This window comes from Vanacampus margaritifer, chromosome 15, assembly GCF_051991255.1.
Source record: "Vanacampus margaritifer isolate UIUO_Vmar chromosome 15, RoL_Vmar_1.0, whole genome shotgun sequence".
Taxonomy (NCBI): Eukaryota; Metazoa; Chordata; class Actinopteri; order Syngnathiformes; family Syngnathidae; genus Vanacampus; species Vanacampus margaritifer.
This window is the reverse complement of record NC_135446.1, coordinates 13,421,166-13,440,604: the sequence shown is the minus strand read 5'-3', so window position 1 is coordinate 13,440,604 and position 19,439 is coordinate 13,421,166. Positions and strand designations below refer to the sequence as shown.

Here is a 19,439-nt window from a genome sequence, read left to right as displayed (position 1 = left end):
CTAATTAGCGCGCTACTCGTGGCAATTTTATCACTCAAGCGAACGGCTATTCATGCAAAATTAACTTTACTCACCAGCATATGCTCTTTCTATGCTGCAAAAAAACTAATTTTATTGCAAAAAATTAGATTGTGACTTTTTCTTTCTACTCGCTAATGTGCGTGGCTACAACTTAACAGTGTATCAGAATGCGCAAAACCACACTGCCCCTAAGTGGCCAAACCGGGTACACCATGAACAGCGCTCCCAATAAAGGCAAGACAGTATAAAATGGTAAATTGAAATAAAAATCGTTTTTGGGACATTTAAAATCAATTCTGAATCGTACTAAATGATATTCGCGATTCTTATCAGAATAGATTTTTTTGGCACACCCTTATTAGGTAGCGATGGGGCAAATCTGCAGGAACAACTAAAATTGAATGAGGTTCTTCGCCAACATTTTGAAGTTAATCATTTTCATGTCACCTGTAAAAACAACTGAGAGCTACGGCTATTTACTTGTGTCATACAATTGAATAGTACTCTTACGACGTGACAGATTTCGGCCCCGAGTCCCAACAAATAAGGAGTCAACACGGCAAAGCGTTTCTTGAATTGCCTCTCATTTTCCGAACTCTTTGAGATGCCACTTTGGTAATGACAAAAAAAAACATTGGCCAAGCATCCGTCAGGAGAAGAAGATGTCGTATGACGAGACAAAGAAGAAAAAGGCAACCAGCCATCTGGTTTTAGCGATCAGGCGACAAAGCAACCGTGGCTTATCTGTGAACAAACACGCCAGCGAATGCAGCGTGGCTCTAATTATATTGGCTGGGCTCCATATGACGACATCTGTTGTTACAAAACAGCTTTGCGCTTTGCATTCTGCCTTTGGAAAGTTGCAGGTGTGTGAGGCAAATGCAAAAAGCCAGCAGTAATCACATCTACCGGAACCAGATAAGACCACGCATTTTCAGCTACGTTCTTTTCGCATTGCCGTGTCGCTCCTAGGCAAAATTCAAATGTTATCTGTGCAGAGGAAAGAAACGTTTTTAACATTTAAATATGTTGTATTCGGGCTCTGTGGTCAAGAGTTCTTCCGCAGATAAGCGTTGTCTCGCGCGTTTGCCAAATTGCTTACAGACTACAGCAGTTTATTGAAGCGTGCAGCTTCGGATGCGCTTTGAGTGGAACTGCTCACCTTCAGTGTCCTGAACCAATCAACACTTCAGGTAAATTAATTTGATGGTAATTCTTGGAGGAAAATGTGCCTGTAAAATGATGAAAGTTACAATTTCATCAAAGTTTGCAGAATATATATATCCGTCCGTCCGCCTTCTTCCGCTTATCCGGTGTCGGGTCGTGGGGGCAGCAGCTTTAGCAGGGAAGCCCAGACTTCCCTCTCCCCAGCCACTTCAGCCAGCTCCTCCGACGGGACCCCAAGGCGTTCCGAGAGACATGGTCTCTTCAGCGTGTCCTGGGTCGTCCCCGGGGCCTCCCGCCGGTAGGACATGCCCGGAACACCTCCCCAGGGAGGCGTCCAGGAGGCATCCGAACCAGATGCCCGAGCCACCTCAACTGGTTCCTCTCAACGTGGAGGAGTAGCGGCTCGTCGCTGAGTCCCTCCCGGATGACCGAGCTTCTCACCCTATCTCTAAGGGAGAGCCCGGCTACCCTGCGGAGGAAACTCATTTCGGCCGCTTGTATCCGGGATCTTGTTCTTTCGGTCACGACCCACAGCTCGTGACCATAGGTGAGGGCAGGAACGTAGATCGACCGGTAAATCGAGAGCTTTGCCTTTCGGCTCAGCTCCTTCTTATATATACTGTATATATATATTTTTTTAGATTTTCTTTAGATGAATATTGATTCTAAACTGCTCACTAGTTTTTGATGTGTGGGGTGCAAAATGTTGTTTCGTGTTGAGAAAAATTGGTATTGGGGGCCAAAAAACGGTATCGGAACAACACTAGTAAAAAACCCTGACAACCCTGAGAGAACTCCACGCAAACGACACGCTCAGACTCGGCTCAGCAATTTGCAAACAAATTCTGTCGCCGGCTCTTCATCTACGACGGGAGAGTCAATACCTGGCAATTGATGGTGGGCTTAGCGCCGCCTGCCATTTCCATGGAAACGATGATTTCACACCTCCCGCGGTGTCAGTGCTTTTTTTTTTGTCTTCTCTAGAGTTTCTCAAGGACGGCATAGTGAGGACGGGCGGGATTAAAGGAGCCAGTGAAGAAGCGGGCACACTTTGTCATGATTTATTCAACAGGGGAAGCTTTTGGAAAAAAGGGGAGTGGGGGGTGGCGGTGGGGGGGTCAAAGGAAATTCATCCTGGCGATGTGCTTGGTTTTGTGTGGGTGGTCTCTGTCACTGAAGTACATCAGTCATGCCCACATGGCTCACCCTAATCTATTCCTCCTCATTGACCGTCTCGGGGAAAATAATTTGTTCAAGTCTTCGGTCAATTCAATTATCAATCAGGGTGGAGCAGACTGAGAGGCATTTGATGTTGTTTATAGCTTTTTTTCTTTTCTTTCTTTCTTTAGTATTCTAATTATTACTCCGGCCACAAAATTGCCACTAAAACGACAAATCATGAATTATGACCCTCAAATCAACCTACCTGTGGAGGCGGGAGCCCCCCTGCGGCGGGCGGACAGTCGGGCAGCATGATTTGGCGTTGAGGGGTGCTGCATTGGCAGGAAGGGGAGGGGTTGGACATGGTCCAGTTGCCCTCCAGGAAGACATCCACTACCGACTGGTCCACAGATGGTGTGATCCAATGGGAGAGGCGGGAGACACAAGGTAACCCCCTGCAGGCAAATGTTCAAATGTACAGTATCCAAGTCACAACTTTTAACAACAATGTCTTTTTTTTTAATGGCAACATTTCAGTCAGTATTAATTTTAGTGGCTGGTAAAATGCTAAATGAATCCTGATGAGTTTGGTATTGAGCAGCCGGGACAGAGATACTGATTTAGGTCATTTATGCCAATAACGTTGTACAATTTGAAATGCCAGCAAAATCTTCAGGCACATTCTGTTTAGAATTTGACATTATGCAAGGATTCATTTGATAAACAGTGAGTATGATAGTTGCAGCATTTGGGCTTTAGCAATCAATTTCCGGTTTATTGGCTCATTATTTCCTCGTTGCCAATGCTTGAGGCGAGAGTGGCTTTTTACAGCTGCTGCTGCCACAGAGCCGCGCTCATGTTGGATATTATATATCACCGATATTAGTCATCAACGGGCCACAGGAAAAACACACTCACGGGATTGGGTCGCCATCCATGCAACGCGTTCCAAAGCCGGGATTGTTGACCAGGGTTTCCACCACTTCAGACGCCTTTGCATTTCCTGGTGCATCGTTACTGTTAAGAATGGAAACATAATCAATATGACATCTGGAAAACCATCCCACCTAAAAGCCAGAATCCTAGTTGGACCTCAAAGAGCTTCTTGGGAGCAAAGTCATCCAGTTCAAAGACACACAGCCATAAAACTTGTAAGTACCAAAACTAAAGATGGAGATTTCCTTGGCAAACAAGTAGTCCCCGTACCCGCTCTGTGGTAATACCTGCCTGTTTGTCTGGTTCAGGTTTAGAGTGACTTTAGACTTCATTTAGACTGGGTGCCCTCTAGGTTGTGACTACTCATCAGAAGTACTTAAAGATCCTTCTCTGGAAAAGCATGCTTATAGTAGCCATAAGTTGAAATTGTATAGTGACTTCATCAGGGACTTGGTACTGTTAGAAGACTCTTTTTGTCTTCTGCGTGTTCGTTGTTTTTCGGGTAGAGAGAATGTTCTGAATACAGACTGGAGATCGGTGAACAGTTCCTTCGAAGGTTTTATTTTACAGAATATTCCGGACACAAGCGAGTTTACAGACAAATGGTTGCTTTCTTCTCGCAAGTGTGTCGATTACAGACACTTACAACCTTTTTATACTATCTTGAAGGGCGGTTCCAAACAGCCCACCTGGAGTTCACCGGACATGAGATAAGACTTTAAACACATCATTGATTACAGACACTTCAACCACAGACAATGGCCCATTGTTGAGGAAATTGATGAGATCCCAGTCATGAGATCCCAGTCATGACGATAAGATTCTAAACACATCATTGATTACAGACACTTGGCAGAAATTGCGACATCACTCACAAAGACACATCCACAGATAAAAGTTCTACTGAGGAAATAAATAAATTAAAACAGTTATGACTAAATCTGGGCAGAAGACCCTCTTCAGTACTAAATGCTTCCAGTTTAGGGTCTTGCAACCATAAAACCTGGACTGTAAACTTTCATTCTTGCCCAGTAACCACCCATCTTCTATTTAGTGATGAATTCTTCATCATCAAATTAATGACCAGGTGATTTTCTCTGAGTCCAGTCTTGGGTCATAGTCTTAAAACCTCTGAGTACCAATACTCTAAAGACTTGGACTTTCCAGTGACCAGTGCAAGAAAAATTATTTGGCTGTCCTGTACTAGCAGTCGTGTCCTTGTTGGGAACTTTAAGAATGATCTGTGCACCAAGGATTTTCTTCAGGGACTTGGTAGAAAGTTCCGTTCATTCCGTTCCGTCTTCAATTCCGCTTATCTGGGGTCTGGTCGCGGGGGCAGCAGCTTTAGCAGGGAAGCCCAGACTTCCCTCTCCCCAGCCACTTCACCCAGCTCCTCCGACGGGATCCCAAGGCGTTCTCAGGCCAGCCGAGAGACGTAGTCTCTCCAGCGTGTCCTGGGTCGTCCCCGGGGCCTCCCGCCGGTAGGACATGCCCGGAACACCTCCCCAGGGAGGCGTCCGGGAGGTAGAAAGTGAACGAGTCTATTTGAATATCTTACCGACATAAAACACAGGTGCACCACTTTTAGGTTTTTCTAATGACCAACATCATTTTCTTCAGTAGGATTTCAGATTTCCCCAGGAACTTGGTAGTAACAAACCCAGGAGCAGCACAACTTTCCTCTATTAATCAATCAAGGAAATCCATCAAATGCCCATCAGCCATGATATAAATGCTCATTATGCGTAAAATCCTTGTCCCTTGTGTTGGCTCAAGCGCGCACACGCTAAGCACATACTGCAGGTCCATAAAGACCACCGATATGGCTCTCGGCCAACAATGACCACAAGCAAGTCGGCCGTGTGGATTATTATAGTGCTCATCGTCTCATTTCGAGGCATCTCCATGAAGGTCGTACGGCCATTTCCTTAGCCACCAGTGAGCGTAATCGAAGTGGTCCCGTTGTAAAAATGGATTATGTGCAGCCATCTGTTCTGCAATTAACAATGGCTGGGTTACCACAGTGTTCCGAGGTAATAAAAAGCCGACTCGGGCATTGCGTATATACACCGCAAAGGCGGAACTAATGAATCCGGGCACCCACCAAGAGCTGAGCTATTAGAGGGAAGCTTTAAGAAAGCGCAAGGCTAACATAGTCACAGAGACTAGCGGGGTTCGCAACCTCTTCCATCATAATGACTCATCAGCGTGAGGTAAACGGGACGGTTTATGAGGCACGCCTCCGTGGAGAGACGTGGCGCGTGTGGTCGCTTTTAAGTGGGCACTTTCAAGGTCACTCGAGCGAAAAGACAATATTCGGTAATTGGTCAGAGCGAAGGTCGATGAAATGTAGTTTGAAAATTACAACTATGGAAAAAGTTGTTAACAAGGCTACACTGCCATATCGATGATAAAAACAGGACGTTAGCCAAGAAAAAAAGTTTGTTCGTATTATTAACTCACAGATGGATCGGTCTGGTCTTTTGGATCTTTCGGAGGATAAGAACAAATAAACTGCAAACCATAAACATGGCGGCGTCATCACATCAGCGTCTATTAATCTGAAATGTGTCGGTGCTGCTGCCCTGTTTAGCGACTTAGCACAACAGAACAGAACGAGCTCTGAATGTGCCAGAGAGCTAAAATTGAATCGTACTAAATGAGTCATGGCTACAATTAATTGTGTTAAGGCCACATCAGGGGAAATAAAATACCTGCAGGGTTGGATAGATTATCTTTTAGATAAGAAGGTTTTCTTTTAAACAAGTGAATGGCACTGGGTAATGTCTAAATCCTTTGGGGTTACACCCAAGAGAGTAGTGAGCGATGAGGCGACAGCGATATGCTAATCCAGTCCTCCAAGGATTACGCACATACAGTGTTGGAACTGTGAACTGATTGAGATGTCAACATAAGTCTCCCAAGGCCTTGTCACTTATTTCGAGACTGCCGATAGAGAGGATGTGTGCGAGCCAGACGAAATACCTGAAGAAGGTGGTCTGAGGCAAGCCATACATCCACGGTTGCAGTTCCAGACTGGGATATTCGGAAAATGGCGGAACGATGAGGGAGAAGATCAGGGAGAGGCACACGAAAACAGCAGGCAACACCACCTAAAACACCACAGCAATTATAGTCCAGGATCAGCAGTCCAGAGAAATCACACGCAGCTGTACTGGGAGTTTATAGTACACTACTTGGACAGCATCAGCATTGCTGTATCGATATCAAATCTGGTGAAACGATGATTTTCTACATCAGGATGGATCATCATCAGCTTCTTGTATTCGTTGCTGGGTACTTTTTGTTTTGTTAAAAAAAATCCAATTCTCTCAGACATAATTCCCTTTTCCTCATTCCATTGTTAAAGGTCAGATACCTTTAAAGCTTAATCACATGTTTGGAGGAGTCGGGGTAAGGGACTGGCGTACGCATGATTAATTGGCCTGGTGCGCAAGTTTGCAAATTTCCACTGTTGGAAATCCGAAAACTCACGTCGCCGCCGCCGAGAAGCAAGATAAAGAGCGAGTGATGAGACTGAAAAGCTTAATGACAGACGGTCCTCTCTCTCCTTCGTTCTCTCTTGTTCTCCCTTATTCTCTTATTTGACAGTAATTGCAGGTGACAGCTGGTACTTCTCCTATTGAGAGCGCAGCGAAAAACAAAGTCATTAAGGCTTCGTAAAAGCCAAAGCACTCGCCATGAACAATGCATGAGTTTATCGGGGATTTCAAGACGAGGGGGGCCAGGCTGGACCTGGAATGGTTTTAAACACAAAAACAGATTAGTTTTATGACGGGGCTCATCACACTCAAGTGTATTTCCGTGATGAATATGCAATCGTGAGCGTCGGAGCCGCGACTGGTCGCCAACTTGAGTGCCACGTTAATCACCGCTTTTGTGTATCGGGGGCTATAATGTCTCCTCACAAAACAAAGACATTTGCTGACTAAGGGAGTTTTTAGCTAAATAAAGGCATTTAAAAGCCAGGGTATGCCTCAGGGCTCTATCCTAGAACCACTTTAGTTTTGATTTTTTTTATACTTCATGCCGTCACGCTAAGAACATAACTACCTAACATTTTTACAACATCTGCTTTGGACTATGGAGAGTCATTTCCTGAAGAAAAAAAAATCGAGTTAGGAAATTTTGTTATTAACGTGTCAACATGTGAATCAATACATAAAGCTGCACTTTTTCCGCAGATGGGGCTATGACTCAGGTATGTAACTGTGAGCGTCAAGTCTAGATCGGTGGAATGTTAATCATAATCAATACACAAAATTGTACACTACTTTTACGCAGATCGGCATCCACTCTAAACTTGTGTTTTCACCCAACTTGTTTTTTGATACATTGAGACATTTGGTAAAAATGCTCCACATACCCTATTATTAGTTTAGAATTAAATCTTCACACAGCAGCTGCCAGAATTGATGACATCTGATGGCTTGCTGCACTTATCATAGCATTTGAAATAATTGTCGTACCTTTGTAACCGCTCCTCGCGAAATGAATTGTGACGCTTCGGAAATGTGCGCTGTTTATTGGGTTTGACTTCAGAAATTATAGAGAAGAGAAACAATACAGAGGTCCACTTAATGGGCTAATTGCGGCCTGTCATCTGTGCAATTATGGTGTGGTTGTATTTAATACGCGACTAATGAAAACACATGATTAGCATGCAACATGAAAGGGACAAAAAAGTTTGCCTTTTGAGTGCCAATCACAGACATGAGGTGGGCGGGATCGTAGCCAGCATAGAGACACAATGACTGTATGAATGCATTGACATGGACGACATCATTGAATCTTCATTTATGTTTATTTTCAATTCAACAAATGAATGAGCTCTTAGATGAATCAATTATCACACCCTGTAATATGCAAATACATCAGTATTATCTCTATCGATATATTCTGATGTTGGTTTCTTCATTCCGATGCAATATATTGCGATACAAAAATTTGGTGTGGACATATTGGACAGCATCATTTTGGGGGTTATACAAGTACGTGATGTTGGCTTATGGATGCCGGTGGCTTACTCCAAGTTACTCAAAAAGGCCATCTTTTCCAGACAACACTCACAAGATCCTTCCAAGCATCCCTCTCGTGTTCCCCTTCATTTCATCAATATGACAGACGGAGGCCATTACCTGGGCAATGAGTCCCTTGCGGCTCCTCCGGGCGTGGTGGAAGCGCTTGATGAAGAGAGCTAGGAACTGCCTCCTGATCAGCTCCCACCCGCCGATGACCGTCGAGCCCCGACCGCCAACACCGGTGTCCTTCTGTAAACCTGTTGTGGACACGGACCCCCGCCAGGTTGCTTATCACGTCCACGACAACAAGCGGGAAGAGCGTAATGAGCTGCTCGGGTACCGTGTCAAACGTACCACCTGCTCCTTTTGCATTTGCATGGCTTTGAGATTATTTTGTGGTCATTTTGGGACTACTGTACTTTTAATTTAAATGACAAACCACATGTTGGAAAAAAAATATTTTCTTTAATTTGAACTTAAATTTTTTGTTTTTTTGTATTTCACACTTTTTAAAAGGACAATTTTCCCCCAATCCATATATTATATGACAGGTGATTTTTTTAATTATTTTTTTTGCTTATCACATATAATGTATTATTATTATTATTATTATTATTATTATTGTTGAGTAATTTATTTATAAAATTATTTATTTGTTTTTTTCCCCAGGGGCCAGTATTCTGACAAAACAAAGATATTTGCTGACAAAAGTAGCTTTGAGCCTAATGGAAGAATTTAAAAGAAAGGGTGTGCCTCAGAGCTCCGTCCTAGATCCACTGATATACTGTGTTTTTAGTCATTTATACTTCATATGTAAATCAATAAGCAGAGTTGCAAGCCCCTGAAGACTTTTGTGATCAACGTGAGATACAAATAAGCGTGACTTGGCTATTATTATTAGCAGTTTAAACACCTGCGTATGAAAAAAAATACACCCCCCTCGCCCTCCCCAAGTCCCCTTTTACAGGGTGTTGCTGTTAATTTTGATCATTTAAAAAACAAACAAATCAATATTAAAAAATGAAGAATATATATTTATGAAAAATCACGATCTTTAAAAAAATGCACACTAACTGCTAGCATTTAGTATTTCACAAATTCTCATAAGAATCCAGGGCAACATTAATCATCATTGACTTCATTGGTATCCATTAGTTCTCTCGCTACTCCGTCTTATTAATTTCCTTTTTGTCAGCGTAGCAACTGGTAACATGTTAGCATTTTAAACCAATCAAATATATTTGAAGGCACAAACTTACCTTCCACTTGACTGGCAAACATTTCCATGCCACCTGCATCGAAGCACAGAAAAGCAAAAGCATGCAAGTGACCTAGCTGCATTATTAAATGCTTCCGCTGCACTTTGTTTTTCTTTTTGGTTCATATTCTGAAATAGATGCAATGAGACTTGCCGCTCGCCTCCAGTTCCGTTTCGGGATGGACGGCGGCGGCCGAGATGCTATTCCGCTTTGCTGCTGTGGGAATTAAAAATAAAAGATGCTGTTTTGGCCTGACCCAATTTAGGGTTATAAATAACGTTTAAAAAGTACATTAAAAAAGTCGGCGTATTACTGCTATAAAAGGGACTTACTTGAAATGTCTGCTGCATCCACTCCTGAATCTTCAGCGACCTTCAAAAAAATCTGTGAGAAGAAAGTTTTTAGTGTAGCCCGATCTGTACTCAGGGTTTTATTTGTAGGGATTTAAACAGGTGATAGTAATAACAACAATATTAGTCCAGTCAAGCTTGTGTGAGTCTCCAGGGGCTTGCAACTTTGTGTATCGATTCACATATAAAATATAAAAGACAAAAAACACAGTCGCAGTGGTTCTAAGACAGAGCTCTGAGGTACACAATAAATTCATTTATTTGGTGAATCTATTTTTAAAAGGAATTTTGTTTGACATACCTCCTCCAGTGTGGTGTCAGAGATGCCATAGCTGGTCAAACCCAGGGCGGACATGGCAAGGTCCAGCTCGTGGAAGAGCCGGGCAAATGTGCCGTCGTGGGCACCGTCGTAGGGCAGGACGTAGGTGACCTCCTGGCCGATGCGCTCTAAGAAGAGCGCCCGTGGGACGTTGCGACGCACCAGCTCACCCAGCGCTGTCAAATCTGCCCAGACAAAGAAAAATCTTAAAATGTGAATTTTTTCTGCCCTTGTTTTTGTGTTTTATTCACTTTTATTTGTGTATTGTTATTGTTGTCGTTGGTATTGTTTTATTGTAAATTGCTCTATAAATAAAGTTGAGTTGAGTGACGTCGACAATCTTATGAGGATTTAGTTGATGTTTGCTTGAGAATGCAATTTTATTGAAATAAGTAGAAAAAAATGGGACAAAAGTTTTAATCTGACAGCTAAAAAAAGTCTTCTTCTTTTTCTTTTTTAAAGGCGGCCACAATGTTGAAGATGGCATGAATGAACGTGAATCAATGATGCTGATCTTGCACCTGTAGGTTGGACTCCGTTGTAGGTTCCACTCCCGATGGCCGCGTACTCATGGCCGCTGCTTCTCCTTGAAGGACGTTCGCGCCCCTGCCAGAGATGCAATTGGATTAGAAGCAGACTGCTCGGCCACTTAGAATGATGAACAGTGACTCCTCGACAACGCCGGTCTCGTGCTAACTGAATAACGGCAGCTGCATTTTCCACGTAATGCCGCTAATTAAAGTGGAATGTGCCAAATGCGCTCGTTTAGATCCCAATTAATGGTGGCGACGATCAACAGGTCAAACAAGCATTCAAATGTTTGTTCAAGTCGTTTTTCAAGAAATGTTTTTTTTTTTTAAAGAAAAACAAAACATAATTGCATGAGAATTAAGTTTTATTTTTTCTTATTAGATCCACATTTTTCCAGACAGAAATATCATAATTGCACAACATACAAAATAAAGAAAATAAAGTGTTGGACTCAGTTATATAAAAAAAAATAAAGAGAGAAAAAAATAATATTTTTAAATTAAAAAAGTCCCTTTTTAAAAGAGAAACCACCAAATGAATAACAACGTAATCATTCGAGACTGGAGTCATATTGTCTCAAGAAAAAAAACAAAAAAAACGTCTTTATATGTTTTTTTTCCTCCAAGAAAAAAAGTTGTACACTAATTTTCTTATCAAAGTCTTGATCAAGTGAAAAAAAGTTTAGAATTTGAGATTAAAATAAATTGTATTTGGAAAAAAGTAGGGTCAAATTTTTTACCCTATAATCATTTGGAAATAAAGTTGTATTTTCCAATGATTTATAGCTTGTTTGTCTGCGTGTGAGCTTGTGTGTGTGAGTTGTGGTTTACAGCAGCTCAATCTAACAAAAACATTTTTTTTTTCACTTCACCCAGAATCTAACATCAAAGCAAGCTTCAAATCCACTGCTGGAGCTCACTTGAAAGTCAAAGTTTGGCTGCCAAACCTGGTATCAAGTGTGCGTACCTTGACCAGCGTGAGGTAGTAGCCCGTGCCGAAGCGTTTCTTCAGGAACAGGGACGAGCCGCAGCATCGCATCCTGCCGTGGGCGATGATTGCGATGCGGTCGCCCAGGATGTCTGCTTCGTCCATGTGGTGCGTGGACAGGATGATGGTTCGGCCTGAGGAGATGGGGGTTACTTTTAGCCGCTAATCGCCATGGCAACAAAGCAGCGCGGCGCGCGTGGGCGAGAATTAAAATCTTGGTAGAGACCGAGGTTACCATGCAACAGGCCGGTTTATTTTTAGCTCCTTTTCTTTTTGGAGGGAATAGAGCGGCATCAGACTTAGTGAGCAAAATCACATTATTAGCATTGGAGGGGCCAATTTCAACAGATTGATGTGATATTTTGTGCAAAATTTTGTAATAGGACCAACTCAGTATGGGAAAATGAAAACATTACACCTCAAAAATTGGAAGCAGAGGAGGATAAAGTAGTTAAAAAAAAATCGAATTCATCATAAAATATAAGGGTGTATTTTGTAGAGTAAAGTCTATTTTTTAAGTTGTAATTTTAACTTCTGAAAAAACTTTCCGAGATGAAATGTCTTAATTTTATAAGAATAAGGACCAATTTTTCAAGGGCAAACATAACTGTACCACACGTTTTAATTGAACCAGGAAAAAAGTATATATATATATATATATATATATATATATATATATATATATATATATTTTTTTTTATTTTTTTTTTTTGAAAAAAAACATCTGAAATCATATGAGAAGACGATTGAAACTTTTAAGATCAATTGTAATTGTACTAGGACAAAGTTATATTTTCTCCGGACAAGAATTAGTAATTGTATGACAAAAAGGTCAACATTTTGGAATAAAATTTGTCTAATTTTTTTCAGTACAAAAGTCACAGTCTTGTGAAAATGTTTTTGTTTTTTTTACAGATAAAAACAACTGTATTTGTATGGGAATAACGTTTAAATTTTAAAGAACAAATGTCATTTGACTAGAATATTCTGCCACAAAAATGAGACCTTATTGATGTACGATTAGGACTTTTTGGTTCAAGTGCGACCATGTTTCATTTGGCAAAGCGCACCCGGCGCCCTCAGATTCCCGCCGTATGTGTTAATGAACACGTCTGGCATGCTACGCCGTGATAGGAAACTCCCGCAAATGCCTCGCCATATTTGACATTGCACTCACTATGACACCTTTTTAATCCTCCACAGCAAAAACGGTTCAATTTTGACCTTTGACTTGATCATATGAAAATAATATTTAAATATAAAACAAATGGATAATCATAGAATAATCATTATTATTTTTTTCTGATGTGCAAGATAAGAGGTGGACCATAATTCAAACATTTCCATTGAATGTTCTGCGGCCTTATCACACGCAAGCTTTCACGTTTGGCTTCACAGTTGCGACTGGAAAATGTAGCAGTTCAAAGGCCTCCGGCGGCAGGCTTCTGATGGCGTACCTTGTTTGTACTTGAGGAGCAGCTCCCAGATCCCCCTGCGGGCGAAAGGGTCCACTCCCGCTGTGGGCTCGTCTAAGATGACGACTTTTGATCCTCCGACAAAGGCGATGGCCACCGACAGCTTCCTCTGCATGCCGCCTGGAAACATTCATCTGCATGTCGGTGTGTGTGTGTGTGTGTGTGTGTGCAAGCATGTCAACGGGAAATTTCCTTTTATAATAAGAAAGGTGGTCCGCCGTCGCCCGCTGCGAGTTATTTTAGTCGCCGCTGTGGTCACGGCACATTCCATCAACCTCGGAAGTCAGATTGGGCACTTCACTCAATTCAACATGCGCAAAACAAACTGACATCATTAATGTAATAATTTGATTATTTAAATAAAATTCATTCTTCTACATAAATACTTTCCTAATATTTTGTCATTATTTATACTATATTTAAACTAGTGCTGTCAAAGTTAAAGCATTAAATAATTAATAATAATAATAAAAATTGCGCATTAACGCAAATTAATCATACTATTTATTTTGACCACAGATGCATTAAAGTAAAGCCTTTAATAAATGTTTGCGTATGACATTGAAAATATTTGTTCATGTTAAACAATTGGGGTCAATTTTTTTTCCATTTGAAATTATACAGGTAATTAAGCGATTAGAAAAAGATGAGGATGAGTGAGTGCAGTGGATCAAAAAATTTTGGCGGGCAAAAAATGTTGATAAAAAGTATTTTTAATTAAGTGATTCATTGCGATTAATCAAAATTCTAAGATGTGATTAATCTAATCAAAACATTTAATCGTTTGACAGCTTTAATTTAAACAGAATTCAAATTTACTATTCCGACTTCATACTTTTAACTCATTCACTCCCAGCCATTTTCACCGAAGCAACCCCCTTCGCTCCCGGCTGTTTTACTGGATTTTGACTGATTTTGCAAGGCCCACAGAATATTCTGTTCTATTGCTATAAAAACATGGAACCTACCAAAAGAAAGATTAGAGTCTCTTCTTTCCAAAAAAGTCTAGCATTAGAATATAGCTACATTTCATCATTATTCACAAACCTGTTCAAAACACTGGGGAAAAGAGCTTTTTGCAACATGGCCCTGGTTGATCTCTTATACTCTGCTACCACATGTTCGCCATTTTTTTGTAATAACTATCATTGCTTTAAGTGACCCCTTCAGGTCAGAAGCTACATCAAAGCCTTCTGTATGCTCTAGCATAAATATATATTTTTTTTTTTAACGTAAAAAAAAAACGTATAAATATGTTTTTGGGACCATGTCAATATTTAAAATAGAACGTTTTTATACATTTTGGGGAGCAAATGAGTTGAAGACTATTAGACTCCCGAAAGTGCTGCTGTTTTGGTAGGCAGCCCACCTGACAGGTTTTTGGCCAGGTCCCGTCTCTTGTGCGGCAGGCCAACGTCCAGGATCATCTGCTCCATCTCGGAGTCCATCTCGGCGCGACTGCGTCCCTTTAGACGGCCGTAGAAGTAGATGTGCTCCTCCACAGTCAGCCTGTGAATGGAAAACAGCAAAATATTATGCAAATGAAGTTGAAACTATGATGAAAATAAAATAGTAATAAAATATGATGAGGAATTTTTCCAGGGGAGTCATAATACTGCGCAAAAAGTCATTTCCCAAGAATAAATGTGCAGTATTATGTGAACAAAGTCAAATAATTTATTTTCCGAGAGTACAGTTGCAATATTACAGAAAAGACATTTAGAATTACATTAATAAATTAAAAGCATTACATAAAGTCAAAATATGATGAGAATAAAGCTGGAATATTTCGAAGAGAGAAAAAACATAACTTGCCAGCGTAGTCATAATATTATCGAAAAAAATAACTCAATATCATGTAAATTCTAAATATTACAGTAAAAATATTAGCATAAAATTGTAATATCAGAGAACATTTTCGTAATTTTTTTCCGTTTATGTTTATTCGCACATAGACAAAAGACAATATAAAATTAAAATGGGCAGGAGAGATCAGGAAAGCCATATCAGGTTTATAAAAGAGATCTCACCTAATTCATAATCTTCATATATATATATATATATATATATATATATATATATATATATATATACACACACACACACACACACACACGCGCGCGCACACACACACACACACACACACACACACACACACACACATATGTACTGTATATATATTTTAAGTTTAGATATGCAAAAAAAAAAAAAAAACCTTGTCCCAATCTAAAATGAATTAAAAGCGAAAAAGTAAGCATGTTTTATCTTACTCGTTGAAGAGGACGTTGTGCTGGGGGCACATGCCCAGGTGCCGCCGGACGCCATCCACGTCCGTGCGGATGTCGTAGCCGTTGATGAGGGCCGTGCCCGACGTGGGCGGGAAGAGGCCCGTCAGAATGGACCTGCACGGGAGAACGCGTTTAGGATTGGGAGAAGAAATAAATGCCACGTTCAAATAACAGGCCTTATTTTATCAGGCCAATTTGTTATCGGGGGAAAAAAAACATAACAACGTCCTTATAACAGTCGTCACATGCATGTTTTTTTTTCTAATTTGGAGAAATTATGTAATTACAATTCCTGCCTATTGGGGTTCCTGGAATAAAAAATGGAGGCGCCTTATTGGAGCGGGGTGTTTATTTGTTGCTAATTAGTCACTACATGCATCATCATCTAGTAAAATAAACACCTCTGTCAAATAAAAGGTCTTGGGACATGGGAAAAATTGACATAAACAGTTATTGCATCGCTTTGATATCCACTATGCCCCAATCAAGCAAATGAATGCATTCCTTATATAAGAGGCTTCCATTTTTCCCTGTCAGAAAAAACTCATAGGGACTTGCATGGTGGTAGTTTTTCCGGCTCCGTTGTGGCCCAGAAAAGAGGTGATGTGATTCTCATAGAAGTCCACACTCAGCCCGTCCACAGCGAGCTTGTTGCCAGTCTTGTAGATTTTGACAAGATTACGTACCGACACCCCGACTTTTAGATTGGGGTCCGATTTCTCCAGGTATTCTTAAGAAGAGACAGAGGAATGAGATGGATAACAACATTAAAATATTAAAATAAAAAAAGAAGAAGTCATTTTATGATTTTTATGACAGAAAATGTCCTTTCTAAATATATGACACGTTAAGTTTATATGTGACTACTGGGCAAAAGAAAACAGTGGAAAAACCTAATTGCACGTGACGTTCTTGTAGGCTAGACCAAAAATAGGCCGTGATGTTAATTGGAACGAAAATGTCATCATCACCTCCCTTCAATAAGAAAGGTGCTAATGTTAGTCACCTGCGCATCCTACACTGCACGTGCATGTGCGTGTGGTTTCATGTTACCGTTGTGCAAGCAACCAGGTGCGTGCTTATGCAAATGGTCGTCAGGCACGGAGGGGCTGCCACACCAGTAAGAAGCTGTGAACGGGAAGTACCACGGTCTGGGGATCCCATACTGGCCTGGGATCAAGTGCCGAAAAAATTAATTAAAAAAATGATTTCATTACTGATGCATACTGGAACTTCATTTGAAACCGCATACCTGGGAAGACGTTTTCAATGTACCAAGTGAGTGTCCAGTAGAGGGCGGCGTCAAACAGCATCATGGCAATGGACACCACAAAGGTGTAGCGCTCGCCCTCTTCGGGACTCCGCCCCATGTTGGACCACTGGATGCCGACGCCCTGCTCCTCGTATTTGGAGAAGTTCTCGCAGCCGAAACCGAACGCCACGGAGGACAATAAACTCTGAGGGGAACAGGAAACGGGCGCTTGCGTGACTGTTTACAGGCGGCAAAGCACACAGGTACACAGCTTGTTTGATGCCGCGTGGCATTCAGAGACACCCATAAAAAAACGCTTTGCATACTCGTTCAAAAGAAATCATAAATCCTGCACGGAGGGGAAATTGCCAGTGACGCTTTTGCCCATGAAACATTAGCCGCCGCCGCCTATCGCTCTGCATCATCGTGTTGCTTGCCAGCTGCCGCCTCACGCCTCATTTGCTCGCAGCATTTGTGCTCCGGAAGAAGCATTTCCTGCGGCTTCCGAGGCAAACCGTCACCGATTCCCACTGCGCTTGGGCGAGCGGATTTGTCACTGGGGCTGTTGTACCCGTAACCTTCTTGTTATGTTTGTTTCTTTGGTTGTCGGTAAAGAACAAACACCACTGAAGGGTTAAGCGGCACAATGGGTTGTCTCACCAAAAAACGGTACAAAAACAGAGTTATGAAAAGATTGTGCAGTTGCGTTTTGGGACGTACCCTCAAATGTTAACAGCTTGGGATGATACCAACAAATATGATTCCTATTAACATGGGTGGGACAGAAATGGACTCAAGACTTTACCAGTTTGACTCGGAAAGCCATCTGCTTTGTCTTTAGAATGGAACGGTTTCACTTTCAGGAAAAAAATTAAGCAACCTGAGGTGTTCTGAATAATTGGGTAGGACTTTCCATATGAAAATGCGAGGGAGATGCATTGCGGGTATTCTTAGACATAAAAGGATTTGCTACCTCTGTAGGAAAAAGAACAAATGCAAATATGCCCGGAGCTCTGGTTTGGAACGCGGCCGCCATCTGGTCGTCGGAATCCAGGTGAAAAAATTCCACTCGGATTAAAGACTTCATTATCAGGGACAATGTAAGAGGAGAGCGCGTATCCCTTGACACGGTGTAATATCATCCAGGAGGAGAGAAGAAAAACCTCCGGCCTGATAAAGTGCAGGGATGATCTGGATAGCGGCGCGGTCAGGGAAACATTGCTTATGCTAATTAGCGGGCTAAAAGGCTATCCGTCTTGGAGAAGCAGGGGAGAAAATAAGATCTCAGCACTTTCGGGTACTATAAGGCATTATATGTTAAGTGAGCAGGAGAGTTTTTGCTAAGGGCTAATGGTGAGGAAGTCTACCTCCCCCCCTTGTATGCTGCCGCTAATTGCAATTAAAAGCTCATCAAGCTAGATTACTGAATGAATTGAGGGCTGGAAAACTTAATTCAAACCCCAAATCTAAACTGTTTCTACAGAGTTCCACAACAAACACAAATCCTAACACTTGACCATTAACCCTAACCTCTAAATTTAACATTAACCCGAATATCTAACCCCAAACCAAAGACCAATCCCCTAAACCTATTTTAACATAAAGATCAAAAGCCTAACCTTGAACCTTAACATTTTACCCCAACCCAAAACTCTCATTAACCCTCCTCTAACACACCACTCTGAAACCAATTACACCAAACCATTATCTCTAACTCAAAACTCAACCGCAATGCCAAGGCCTTAACTCAAATCTTAACACTAAATGCTTAATCCTAACAACTAACTCTAATCTCTAATCCAAACTCTAAAGCCTTACCCAAAACATGTTAATCATAACATATATCACTAACACAACTACAACCCAAAACATCACCTCTAACCCTAACCAATCATGTTTTCCAATTTGAAAATACCAGAACAAATAAACCCGTCCATCCAAATGCTTTCCTTAACCCTGTAGAACCCAAGAACCCTTTTCTTCTTTGGAAAATTATGAATTATACATTAAATGACTGCTATAAATTCACTGAACACCAAAATATGTTTTTTCAATTTTAACCCTTTTTTTTTAAACTAGCTCAGAGTTGCTAATTTATCCAAAAAAAATATATAAAACATACTCCTAGGCATTCTGCAACATGATATGAAATAGATTAACAAAAAATAAATAAATTTTACCATCTGATGGTTTGCTGAGAAGATGGTTTTGTTTGGATTGATTTCCAGCTCAACAAAACAGCATGTTGCCAGCCATCTTGTCACCACCACTCTGGCTTATATAAGTGCAATATTCATCCACTAGATGGCCCCGTGCAGGGGTCAGAAGTGGCACTCTGGACTTTTGAAGTTAAATTTGTAAAAAAAAAAGAAAAGTTTTTTGTTATTTGAGTAGCAGAATTTATAGGGGCCAAATTTGACCCCGTGGGTTGTCCAGGGTTTTAATGGTCGGGAATTCAGACTAGCAAGTCATGGGTAGCTCACTACAGATGACTACATAGGAAGGATGAAAGCTACGTCAGGTGCCAATAAAAAATATTACTGTCTGTCAACATTGATTGCTGCTATTCATTTGACTTATGAGAAAAGTTGTTGAAACGGGCAAGGAACGAAACATGCCCGCACTGACAATCTCTCCCTGGCGACAGTAAG

At 41.3% G+C, this 19,439-nt stretch overlaps 1 protein-coding gene across 1 annotated transcript in view; it reads right to left on the bottom strand.

Annotated features, from left to right (window-relative positions):
• LOC144035131 (phospholipid-transporting ATPase ABCA1) overlaps nucleotides 1-19,439 on the bottom strand; it is a 67,500-nt gene that overhangs the window by 19,391 nt on the left and 28,670 nt on the right. Inside the window, exons 17-32 of the mRNA XM_077544593.1 lie at nucleotides 16,789-16,993; nucleotides 16,590-16,706; nucleotides 16,095-16,266; nucleotides 15,519-15,650; nucleotides 14,618-14,757; nucleotides 13,231-13,368; nucleotides 11,753-11,907; nucleotides 10,777-10,861; nucleotides 10,238-10,440; nucleotides 9,919-9,970; nucleotides 9,740-9,802; nucleotides 9,587-9,619; nucleotides 8,445-8,584; nucleotides 6,271-6,398; nucleotides 3,268-3,366; nucleotides 2,615-2,804 (exon numbers count right to left, since the gene is read on the bottom strand). Of these exons, the coding sequence (XP_077400719.1) occupies nucleotides 2,615-2,804; nucleotides 3,268-3,366; nucleotides 6,271-6,398; nucleotides 8,445-8,584; nucleotides 9,587-9,619; nucleotides 9,740-9,802; nucleotides 9,919-9,970; nucleotides 10,238-10,440; nucleotides 10,777-10,861; nucleotides 11,753-11,907; nucleotides 13,231-13,368; nucleotides 14,618-14,757; nucleotides 15,519-15,650; nucleotides 16,095-16,266; nucleotides 16,590-16,706; nucleotides 16,789-16,993 (2,052 nt within the window). The remainder of the gene's footprint in view (nucleotides 1-2,614; nucleotides 2,805-3,267; nucleotides 3,367-6,270; nucleotides 6,399-8,444; nucleotides 8,585-9,586; nucleotides 9,620-9,739; nucleotides 9,803-9,918; nucleotides 9,971-10,237; nucleotides 10,441-10,776; nucleotides 10,862-11,752; nucleotides 11,908-13,230; nucleotides 13,369-14,617; nucleotides 14,758-15,518; nucleotides 15,651-16,094; nucleotides 16,267-16,589; nucleotides 16,707-16,788; nucleotides 16,994-19,439) is intronic.